The sequence below is a fragment of the Cryptomeria japonica genome, chromosome 6, assembly GCF_030272615.1.
Source record: "Cryptomeria japonica chromosome 6, Sugi_1.0, whole genome shotgun sequence".
NCBI classification, from domain to species: Eukaryota; Viridiplantae; Streptophyta; class Pinopsida; order Cupressales; family Cupressaceae; genus Cryptomeria; species Cryptomeria japonica.
Window position 1 is genome coordinate 102,497,013 of NC_081410.1, and position 12,199 is coordinate 102,509,211.

Below are 12,199 nucleotides of genomic sequence, written 5' to 3' on the forward strand. Positions count from 1 at the left end.
CCTGAATTTGCTTCGGAAATCCAAGAATCATTGCCAGTATAGCCAGATGGAAGCTCTAGAATGCAAGTGATCAAGACAAGAGTTAGTTTCAAAAGAGTTAATCAAAGTTAGAGGATCTATTTGAGCAAAGTCATCATCACATCAGGGGCTTGATAATGTTGAGTATCAAGAGATATGCCTCATTCATTTACATTCACACACATGTAATGAGTTACAATGATGAAGCAAGTTGAGATGCTGCCTAGTCATCACTTATCCAATCATATCATTTTAAGCTAAGGCGTCTAGATTCAATGAACCTGACTCATCCATCAAAGAAGATAACTACCACATGTGGGCATAGAGTTCGATGTACCTACCATCATCATCTATTGGTTGAATTTTCAAAGGACATGTGTCCCATCAATTGTAAATTTATCATTGGTCAAGCATTAAATGCTTTGCCATGGGTGTAACAAATCCTAATTAGGGTTTCTATCTTTCAATCTTGGCCATTGATTGTGAATCAATCCGAGCCACTCAATTTTAATGAGGGCACTATATAAGGCTCCACTTCTTCATTTGCAAAGGTTAATAGTGAATAGTGAATAGTTAGTAGCTCAGTTACAGATAGCAAATAGTTAGTAGTTGATCATTATGTTCAATAGCAGTTAGAGTAGAGTAGGAAGAGAAGGCAAAGATTGTTGCCAAGACATTGTTGCAAAAGGCATGTAAACTTCATTGAAGATATGGTGAATTCTATATGTTGATTCAAAACTTTGCATGGTCTCTACTTCTCAATTTGATTTTCATGTTATTTAAATGAATGAAAGAACTTTATGCATAATCAATGGTGAAATTCGTGTATCCATACTACTAGCAGTTTGTTGATTGTAGACTTGCCTTGCGTAGTCAATTGGATCCATCTTAGCCAAAGCTTATTTTCATTTATTGCTTCTTCATTGATATGCATCAACTTGATGGTATCTATGCTCGTGGTGATGATTTGAAAATCATCAAGCTATCCTTAGAAGATTGCACTAGCCTTGTGGAGATGTTCATTGCATGTCGAAGCAAGACTTAGGGGAATTCCACCAAAGATTGTCCATTGCTCTTATATTCCTAGGATTAGATTAGCTTCCTCAAACCCTTGTCCTTTTTCTCGTTTTTTAAATGAAGTAAAATCCCACGTTCCAACGACATTCAAAACATTCAAGCATTCAACATAAGTTCACCTTTTGATTTCAGCAATATCACATCATATACAATTGAGTCTATCCAAGAGTATGTCAAGACCTAACATTCAACTTAGCATTTGAGAGTCTTTGTTCAAGAGAGGATAGAATACTTAGTATTTTATTCTGTCTTGCATAGTGCGTAAAAACACCATCAACATGTCCCAAACTGAATATTTGAAGGTGCATTATTAGGATGTGCATCTACTGCCCCATCTCGAACACTTTCAAATGTGTTTTCAGAATTTCCATCTGCTGTCTAAGCGTGTACATTTGAGGAAGATTGTTGAAAAACACTTTCTAGTTGATCTCCTTGAGAACTATCATCACCATTTTGCAACTTGTCACATGTGTTAGCGTTTTCATGAATTTTCACATTAGCACTTTCAACAATCTTGTGTAATCTTTTGTTAAAACATCTATAAGCCTTACTTTTGGAAGAGTATCCTAAGAAGATACCTTCATCAGCCTTGGGATCAAATTTCTCAAGATTGTCTTCATCCCTCTTAATGTAATAAGGACTACCAAAAACTCTACAATACTTAACTGAGGCTGCCTTACTTTTCCATAGTTCATATGGTGTTTTGTTATGCTTTGCTCTAATCAGCCCTATATTCTGAATAAAAACAGTAGTACAGATTGCCTCTCTCCAAAAGAATTATTCAGCTTAGACTCATTCATCATGCTACGAGCCATTTCTTGGACTGATCTATTCTTCCTCTCAACAACACCATTTTGTTGAGGTGTCCTTGCGGTTGAGTACTGTCTCTTTATACCATGTTTCTCACAAAAGTTTATGAACTCATTAGATTTGAACTCTCCTCCATTGTCTGAACGTAGGCATTTGATTTTCAGCCCCTTCTCATTTTCAATTAAGACTTTAAAAGCCTTAAACTTCTCAAGCGCTTCTGATTTTTCCTTAAAAAATGCAACCCAAGTTATTCTTGATAAATCATCAATTAAGAGCATAAAATACTTCTCACCTTGCAAACTTGTGGTTCTTGTAGGTCCACACAAATCAGTATGAATCAACTCAAGAGGTTTTGTGCTTGAATACTCCTTAGACTTGAAACTCTTCCTTGTTTGTTTTCCAAATTGACACTTTTTACAAATTGTATCTGAAGGCGTAGTGAGTTGTGCCATGTCTCTAACAGCTTCCTTTTCTGCTGATCTAGACCAGACTAGCAAAATTTATGTGTCCCAACCTCCTGTGCCATAGCCAAGTTTCATCCAGCTGATTCAAACAACACTTTTCACTTTTGACATCGTCAAGAATGTATAGATTGTTAGCTGCCCTAGTTGCATCTGTGCAATATGTTTACCATCTTTACTAATTTCGCGACAATCTGAATTGAAAACCAAACTATGTTGTTGATCACATAACTGACTCACACTCAAAAAGTCGTGTCTTAGACCTTCAACATATAAAAACATTCTCAACTTTTGTCTCACCATCATTCAAAACAAGTGTACCTTTACCTACGACTTTGGCTAATGAGTTACCACCAAATCTCACTTTGCCTCCATTTGTCTTCTTTAGAGTCAAAAACTGACTTTTATCTCTAGTCATATGCCTAGAGCAGCCAAGGTCAACATACCATATGTCCTTTTCATTTAGTGCAAGAAAGGCTGTTTGCACAATCAAGGATTCTACTGGGACTTGTTTCGCCTTCTTCCTCCAAACTTGGTACTATCCTTTGCTTTGTCCTTTGTATCAACCTTCTTAGAGAAATCTGCCATGCCACTTTTGCAAGCTTTTGCAATGAGACCAAAGTTATTACCTTTATAATATATAACATTATAATTCCTTGGAGGAGCGAAAAAATTCCTATTCATGAATCTGAAATCATTTCTTGCAAACATTCTACAGTTGATTGCTTTGTGTCCAAAGTAATTGCAAGAGAAACAATAACCATAAAAGAAAGAATTCTTAAACCTGGTCATATGTGCTTGCCTTGAGATGGGATGCCTTTTGAAAGCATTATTTCTGACTTTTGAAGGCGAGTCCTTTGTGTGGTTATCATTATTCTTCTTTTGTAGACTTGGAACTTTGACCTTCTTCAAGGCCAACTCCACCTTTTTCAGTAGAATGTTTTTGGCAGTCTATACTCTTGTCCAAGGACATGAAGCTTTTCTGATCTATTTTCTCATGATTCAGCTATGTCAAAGATTTGTCCAACTTCCTAAGAGAAACAACTTCAGGTTCAAGTCTCTCAGAGTTTTTTTCCTTAAGCTTGAGCTGACTTCTTATTACTTCTTCAATCTGAATCTTCAAATCAATTATCAATTTCTCTGCATCCTCTAAGGCTTGAGATGTCTTTGTTCTTTTCTTCATTTCCTTCTTGTAGCTGCAAGTTCAAGCTCCGATTTTTATTTCTAAGTTTCTTGATTTCATTTAGAGCACTTATTAGCTTTTGTTCAAGATCTACGTCTCCCTCTCCTTTATCAAAATAGTTTTCATCTTCTTGATTTTCATTGTTAGTTTCTTCTAGGGCTATGAATAAAATCTTATCATTCAAGGACTCCTCATGACTATCATCTGATGAACAGGTTTCCTCCTTAGAATAGAGACTATTTTTGAAATTCTGAGTCCTCTTTTTCTTTCCTTTGTATGTATATGTACACACACACATACATATGCATATATATATATATATGTAGGTACATATATATGCAGATATATATGTATAATATATACACATATACATACATGCATGCATACATACATACATACATACATATACATATGTGCATACGTTCACTTTTTCTCTTTTTTTTCTAATTTTTTTGGGTAAATAGTTTTTACAATAGTTTCTACCATAGTTGAACTACTCGCGACTCAGCTCGACTCGCCAAGCCCCTGAGAAAAAAACTCGGTGAAAACTCGGAAAAAACTCGGTGAAAACTTGGCGAAAAACTCAACAACGTAAAAACACGCTTAATTTTAATAAAAAATGCATTTTTTTTGCAAAATTTAATGAGAAGATGCATCCAATGAGTCAATAAATGATAACACAAAAGAAACAAGCTGATTCTAGATATATTTAAATGCAAAGTGTCTACAAAATCGCATCCTCATGAGAAATGTTGATGGCTAGAAGCAAAATAGTAAATAGTTTTTGTAAAACCAAAAGTAAATACAACTTCCTCTTCCCAGCTCTAGCTAAAACTAGTTTCAAACTTTCATCATATTTGAAATCTCATCATTCATACTCATAGTTTCAAACTTTCAACTCTAAAATGTATAATACCAAGATTTCTTCAATGCTAATTATGTTGTTATATGGAGCCTAATCAGATTTGGAGGTTAAATTTTCCCTACTTCCATCAGCACAGTTTCCCCCTATATTTTTCGACGGGGGTTTGGGGGCAGCGCCCCCAAGTTGGGGTCAAGAGGCATCGCTGAAGGATCCTAAAATTTGACTAAGTCTAGAAAATTGAAGAATCCTCCAAAAACTAGATTTTGCATTATAACTCCTAGAGGTCCGAAACTACTCTCAAACATCCTGACAGTATATATGGAATATAACTTTAAGTACTTAAATGTTATATTCCATGTGTATATTCTGATGAAGAGAATGAAACTGACCTGAAAAAACAAAAATTGATAATTTTTTCACATGTTTGGGCCTCTTTTTTTAGTCTAGCCGAGTTTTTAAAAGAAACTCGCCAAGTTTTTGCTGCGAGTTAAAGTCAGAAAAACTCTCAGAGCTCAAAAACTCGGTGAGTTTTTGAAACTCGCCGAGTACTCCGCGAGTGTGTCATCTATGCTTTCTACAATGGAGGCACAAGAATTGCTTGGCCACAATAATCTTTTTATCAGTTAATGAATTCTTGTGATTACAACTACGTAACCTATGGGCATTTAAAAGTGACAGAACTATGAGCCCAAATGAACTTCACCTCCAATGACGAGAATAAAGGAATAAAATCAGAAAGAAAAAGAAGCTACATGATTTAGCCAGGCTGACTAAATCATGAATCAGTTGCAAGAACCAAAGCTAGCGAATCAGACTGCCTAGATCATGATACCATCCACTAACTTTAGTTCTTTCAACTGATTCATGATTTAGGCAGCCTGGCTGGATGGCGTCATGGTTTACTTTGGGTCCTAAGCTTCATTTGCCTCCTCTTATCACCAACCAAACAATAATGAGATCAAACACAACAGGAAGTATTGGGAATTTATTATTGACTTTCTGTGGCTGGATACCTTCTTTCTGTATTTAAATTATTGGCTATAACAAATATGCCATCTTATCCATACTATTTACAGCTAATCTGATTGCCTCTAACCTTCATCATGGCTCAGGTGGTCCTCTTAGAACTGCAGTTTTTTAAGTTAACCTGCCCTCTTTGATAAACAACCAAACTCTATTCAAGGAGAACACCATAGAGGCTACATGGGCATATATTATTGGCCTTTTGCAGACAAATACTTGGGCTCTAAAACTTTACGGAGAAACAAATGTATACTTGAGGAATACGTATCAACATCCTCAGATATTTCATTGCCCTTATTTTTCTCTCATATAATAAGCATTTGTGTTTTTGTTCCATTAATATACTAAATTACTAATATAGTCATTGTAGTATTTGGGAAGTCTAGCAACAAATGCTTCTGCTCTTCGCCAAGTATGTTTATGTGTGTCCATGTTTACAAAAGGATGCTGTATTCTCAGGATGATTATCTGCAGCTTTTTTATTTTTCCTCTTCCTGCCTACGTTGCAGCGTTCAGAGGTTACACTAAGGCGGCTAGATATGAATATTTGATGAACACAGACTAATGCATATCCAGATATTACAAAGGATTCAAAAACTACAGATTGATGTGTAGATCACAGCTTGCTCTTAGTCTACAGCTCTGGGATATTTGCTTGAAAGGAATTCTACATGTTATTATTTTCCTAAAATTCGTGGTTGAATACATTTCATGTTTTTCTATAAGCCTTGTATTTTATGTTCTACAAACATGGCTATTATAGTTCAAATACACTCTTTGGTTCCAGCTGGAATCTGTGGAAGGAATCTTATGCTAATTATCAGTTTGAAACAGGATGCAAATTTTTATTGACAAAATTCTGATTCATGGAATGCTTTAATTGGATAATATACATTTGGGATTGCAAGTTTAAGACCGCTATTATGTTGCGATTTATTCATTGAATGTTTTAATTGGATAATGTAAATTTGGAATTGAAAATTTAAGGCTGTTATTAGGGTGCTACTTTTCTATCATTTAACAAGTTAGGTTTTAGGTGAGGAATCAGGAGTATAAGACATAGGAGAACTGTAACAGCTGTAGTATTAAATCTTGAATTGATGTATAGGATACTGACTCTTCTATATTAATTGTGATTTTTTAACAAATCACAACTCATTGCTTAAATATTTTCAATCAATATAAATGCTCAAGATATTTTCCAGCAGATGTGCTCTTAAACAAAAAAAACCGAGATGCTTGATTTTTAATTTCTTTTGTTACCCATACTTCTGACTGTTGTTTGGATTATGATTTTGATGCAGTATATTGATGCACGTGTAAAGGGAAACCTTGCCCGATTTATAAATCATAGCTGCGATCCTAATTGTTATATAGAAAAGGTTTGTTTTTTGCTTTTCTCTCCCGTTCTCTATTAATTTCATCTATGCATACAAGATTCTATTTTGGCTACTTCGATTTTTCCTTGCAAGTTTTCAAATGATGTGTTTATCTGATCAATTTAATAGGAAGATATTATCATATTTGACATTTCATTATATAGGCTTCCCTTGCTGATTTATTTGGTGGTTACATTTGGCAGTTTAATGTAAATGGTGAGGTGTGCATTGGCTTCTTTGCAAAGAGAGATCTTGTGAAGGTTGTTTCAGTTTCCCCTTTTCTCATGCATTTTCCTAATTCCTTAAAATCATTTTTGAGCTTCTTAATATTTAGAATTTTTTTTTAATGAAAAAGAGCAGAATGTGTGGAGTCTTGTCGTATGACATTGTAGTGATGTTGTAACTGTAAGCATGCACTTTTTGGGGTTCTTAATTTTTCAGAAACAAAAGAGAATGATGTCAATATACTCGAAATATAATGTGAAGTCAGACATGAGTGAGGCTGCTTTATGTTAGGCCAAATTAGTCAATGCTAATATAAAATAACTTTGTTTAATTGCATTTCATTTTCATAGAAGTTGGAAAGGAAGGTTGCTTTAGAGGATTTTACCCCACCTTTGTTTCTCAAATTCCTTTAGAGCACATATTGGGGGTCTTGAGTTTTATGCGTCATGGAAGATACCTTATGTCTTTCAATCATCCTAAATTCAAGCTAGATTTACATGACAGTGATATTGTAAACAATATGGCTCATGTTTTTGAATTCCACAATGCCAAAAGCATAGGTTTGTGCTTGCACAATTTTGATTTATTTTAGATAAATACTCATTGGAGAACATAGGGGGCGCCTGCAGGTTTTATTGGTGTTTGCAACTTGGGAAGCATGCGAGTTGTTAAAATTGCATGAATTTTGGTTGACGGTGAGATATTACAAGGAGAGAGGTTTTGGCAGGCTTTGATGGCTCTGATTTGGATTGCACTAAGATGTTTCAGTTTTTTATTTAAATTTTGTTTAATATTACTTATCGTTTATAAATATTTTGCTCACATGAGCATCAACATGAGATCAATACAAGCTTATGTGAGCACAACCATGACATTAATACAAGCTCCTTTCAAGGAACCACATTAGAAATCACCAATGGAAGACCAAGAGTCACAACTTAGAAATCCACTTATTTAAAAACTACCTCCACACTAGAAGCCAATTATGGAAGACCAAAATTCAGAACTTGGAATTCCATACTAAATGTCCATTTTGGATTAGAACTTGAATCTCCACAATGAGAACTCAATGCTTTAACAAGTTGTCTGAATATTTTTAATAAGGATCAAATAGTGCATATTGGCATTTTTGCTGTAACACAAATTGTTTTTTGCTTATCATGTTTAGAATAAGAACAAGTTTGCATTGTAGAATGCATTTAGCTTGTGTTGGATAGTCAGTTGATCGCCAAAAAAAATTTCATGGCACTTATGTACAACTTCTATTTACTTGTTTTAAAGGAGAGATGAGCAATGCACACATGTTGCTTGAATGTGAAGTTGTATTACAGCTACAAAGAAGGACAATAATTGATCCTCACATATTCCATTTAGTTTTTAAGATGGTTCATGATATCTTGATTCTGTCTTGATAAGCAGCCACATAAGCCTAGTTTAAGGTAACAGCCAACAAATTTATCTATAATATGAAGTGGCAAGGATGATATATGGAGTGAAAAATGGTATGGCATGATCTGATTGATGTTGTCATGTGGCAGGAATGGTTTCATGCCATAAAAGGTTTTGTTGTAGCCTCATGTTGGTTACACAAGCACCCTCAAGTTCAACAATTAGATGCTAGAGGAATATCATCTGCTAGACATTTGTGGGATTCAAAAATAGTTGGCCATGCTCTAAAGATCCTTTCACGAGGAGGTTTATTATGTGGTTCTCCACTCTCCCTTTTGGAGGACAATTTACACAAAGGACTTGGCTATTGCTTTAACCTAGCTCATGAATCAGACTATGCCACTCTGGTATCTCGCATTGAACTGAGATGATCCATTTATACTATGATTTCCTTATGACAATCCTTTGAATAACTGTAGCAGGAGTTACAATCTCACATACAAACATGCATGTTTGCCTTTAAATATGGGAAAGCTTCAAAGGTTCTGAAATCTGTTTGTCTCAACTGGATACCTGAATGAACATTTTGATGGGTAAAAGTAAGCTTGACCCACCTACAAGCATGGCAGAATATCATCAGAATCTACAATATATGCATTTTTTGTTCATTTATCTTGCCATGGCTTTCCTTGGGGGTCAAGACAGTTTATTGTTCTGTTGGTTCTCAACTTTGCAGATATGTAACATGTTACCAAGGTTACCCTATTGATCTCAAAGCTAACACACAAACATGAAGATTTGCATTAGAAATTAGAATATGGACAGACTTCAATTTCATGATTTTTCAACTTGAGTTTTGATATGAACTGAGATTTTCAGGCCAAATACTTTATATTAATATTTGTAAAGAAAGATAATTTTATATATCAACAGTAATGAATAATAATGAGTTACAAAGTTCTGGCTAATAATCAACACAGATCTATCTTAATATGAATCTGATATGTTCCAGGAGGTATCCAATAGAATGATGAGTCAATTCATATAAATAAATATGCATTATGGAATCTTTCCAACACTGGCTATATTTGAATGCTAGTTAAAGATTATTAACATGCAGGTCAATGCCTTAACCTCGTGGGCCAGTATGTTAACAATGTAAGGAGTAGCTTACCTTCATACATCATACTTGGCGCATAACATCCCTCTCTGCTTTTTAAATGCTTTGACTTGAAGCATTTGATGAAACAAAGAAGTTTGTGGTTTGCAATGTCGTTTAACTGTTGTAATAAATGATCAGCCTTGCAGCCACAGATTACTAAATTACTATTGAATTTGATTAATTTGTTGTTAGGTAAAATATCCCTTTTAGATATCATATATCCGTATTTATGCAAATCTGTGAAAGCTCTTGCTTTATCTTTGAGTCCCATTGACCCATCTTGGTCATTTGTGGTCACTAATGTAATTTCTTTTGTTCCTTATTTTCTTTTTCATTCTCTTGTTCTACTTATAACTTGTTTGTATGTTACTATGTTGTTTGGAGTTAATGCCTTTCAGGGTGAAGAGCTTACAGCTGATTATAATTTTCAACCAGCATCTGGTGCAGCAGCCGAAAAATGTGCATGTGGGTCTACCAACTGTAGAGGGTTTATTGGGGTTCTCAAAAATCCAACAGATGTAGTTGAGAATGAGTCAGATGGGGAAGAACCTCTACCAATTATGGTGAAAGAAGAAAGTGAGGATGTAGCTACAGTTGTTGATTGCCTCAAGTCATCTCTAATTGAGAAAACACAAGATTGGCATGAATCTAAGATTGAGGTCTCCAATAAGGTTCAGTCAGTTTCAATTGTGAAAAAGATTCCCGCTGTTTTGAGTGGGGATGGTAAAAGAGGTATGGTGAAGAAGCTGAAACGATCCAAGACAGTTCCTGCCTCAGAGAAATCTAGTACTTTGAACTCAAAGGGGTTGGCTACAAATAGATATTTTGATGGAGGTAACAACATGCCACTCATTCAAGTTCGTAAAGGTAATAACATGCCACTTTTGCATGGCTGTAGAATTCTTGTTCATATTTAAATTTATTAGGTCATTTAAAAATTCATTACTTATGTTGCTAATTATATATCTGTAATTGATTTCAGTACAAGATATACTCAGTGAAATGCTGGATGTAGATGGTGGAATTGTAAAGCGAAGGGTAATTTTTCCGAAATCTTTTAAAATTTGGTTGCTATTTGTATTTACTTATGCCTGCCTAGTACTTCCCAAATTTAAGTGAATCTATCTGTTATCTTTACAATATGCATGATACCGAAATTCAAAATCCACCGAGTTTTGGCATTCTGTTCATTATAGACGAACAATGACATTGGGTGACATTTTGCTGACCATTGTAGAGATTCACCATTGTTGTGATAATGTCAATGTGATTGTATTCCCTATCTTCTTTGCTGGAGGAGTTGGAATAATAGTAAATGTAGTGTTAGATAACATAAGTTGAATGCAATTGGACTTGTTTTTTATGCTTGGTACCTTGTGGAAGTACATGATTTTAGTTTTTACATATCATGGACACCTAGTATGTTGGATTTTAATGCAGCATATCATAACACATTTTAAGGTAGTAATAAGAAATTTGTCATTGTAGGGTTTTCACATTCATTGTCTTATTTTTGAACTGGTTGACCTTTTAAGTTACCAAGTTGGATTTACATAGCTTGATTTCAGATTGTACAAAAACTAATTCAACAGATTGAGTTCTTGAATCACATTGTTAAGAATTGCTCGTGTTGCATGGCATGACTTATGTATTTTATGGTGTTCCCAATTCAACAGGATGTTGCAAAGCATTACTTAAAGCTTTTGGTTGTAACAGCCGCATCAGGTGATGCAAATGACGAGGCATCTGGCAGGTGGTTTTTTTATTCTGTGTCTAATTACATTTTTCTCTATTTTCCAGATTGCATGTGTTTTACAGTGCAATAAATATTTGAGTGCAAATAATAGTCAATAGTGTTGTAAACAATCTTGTTTCTGTTTAGTACAAGAGATCTTTCAATGGTTTTGGATGCCCTACTCAAAACAAGGTCACGCTCTGTACTGGTGGATATTGCAAATAAGAATGGTATCTTCTCTGAACAATTCATTTTTTACCCTGTATGATAAGGCTGACTGCTTAATTAATGCTTCTTTTGGGTATATATTTGTTTGGCTCTGTAACTCTGCAAATTCCACACATGTTTGTAATTTTGAGCAGCATTAAATGTGCAGGCTTTCAGCTGCTGCATAATATGATTAAGCAACACCATAAGTTTCCTGTCAAAATTCCTATCATTCGCAAACTTCTGAAGGTGAGTGGATAATGCATGTATAAGATGCAAGTCATGGAGTGGAGTTATTCTTTTTTTGTTTCTTTTGTATAAATGTATTTCTTGATTTTGCCATTTATTGGTAGTGTTAATTAGATACTAAATTTGTATATTTGTTATATAACTAATCAACTGTTGTGACTTACAAAAAGTTGCCTAACCTGGACATAATTAATTGTATATTAAAGTAATTAATGTATTAGTTAATGGTCATTTAGTTATTTTAGGTAGTTTCTAATTTTCTGTTTACAACTGTTTCTATTTTAGAAACATCGTCTTGTAAATTTCTTTATTTGGAGCTTTTTCGTCACCATTTCTTAATATCAATTTACCATTTCATGGTATCAAAGATGGTAAGGATTTTTTTGACGGATTGGTCTATTCCTAAAACTTTCCCA

At 34.5% G+C, this 12,199-nt stretch overlaps 1 protein-coding gene across 6 annotated transcripts in view; it reads left to right on the forward strand.

Moving 5' to 3' along the window:
* The window catches only part of LOC131050126 (histone-lysine N-methyltransferase ASHH2), a 123,152-nt gene that overhangs the window by 44,189 nt on the left and 66,764 nt on the right, over positions 1-12,199 (forward strand). For all 6 annotated transcript variants that reach the window (XR_009106851.2, XR_009106852.2, XM_057984286.2 and 3 more), the window contains exons 8-14: positions 6,742-6,819; positions 7,020-7,076; positions 9,991-10,459; positions 10,575-10,630; positions 11,269-11,345; positions 11,475-11,557; positions 11,704-11,783. Coding sequence is in view for 4 of the 6 variants with exons in the window: in XM_057984286.2 (XP_057840269.1) it covers positions 6,742-6,819; positions 7,020-7,076; positions 9,991-10,459; positions 10,575-10,630; positions 11,269-11,345; positions 11,475-11,557; positions 11,704-11,783 (900 nt within the window). In the remaining 2 variants the exon portion in view is untranslated. The remainder of the gene's footprint in view (positions 1-6,741; positions 6,820-7,019; positions 7,077-9,990; positions 10,460-10,574; positions 10,631-11,268; positions 11,346-11,474; positions 11,558-11,703; positions 11,784-12,199) is intronic.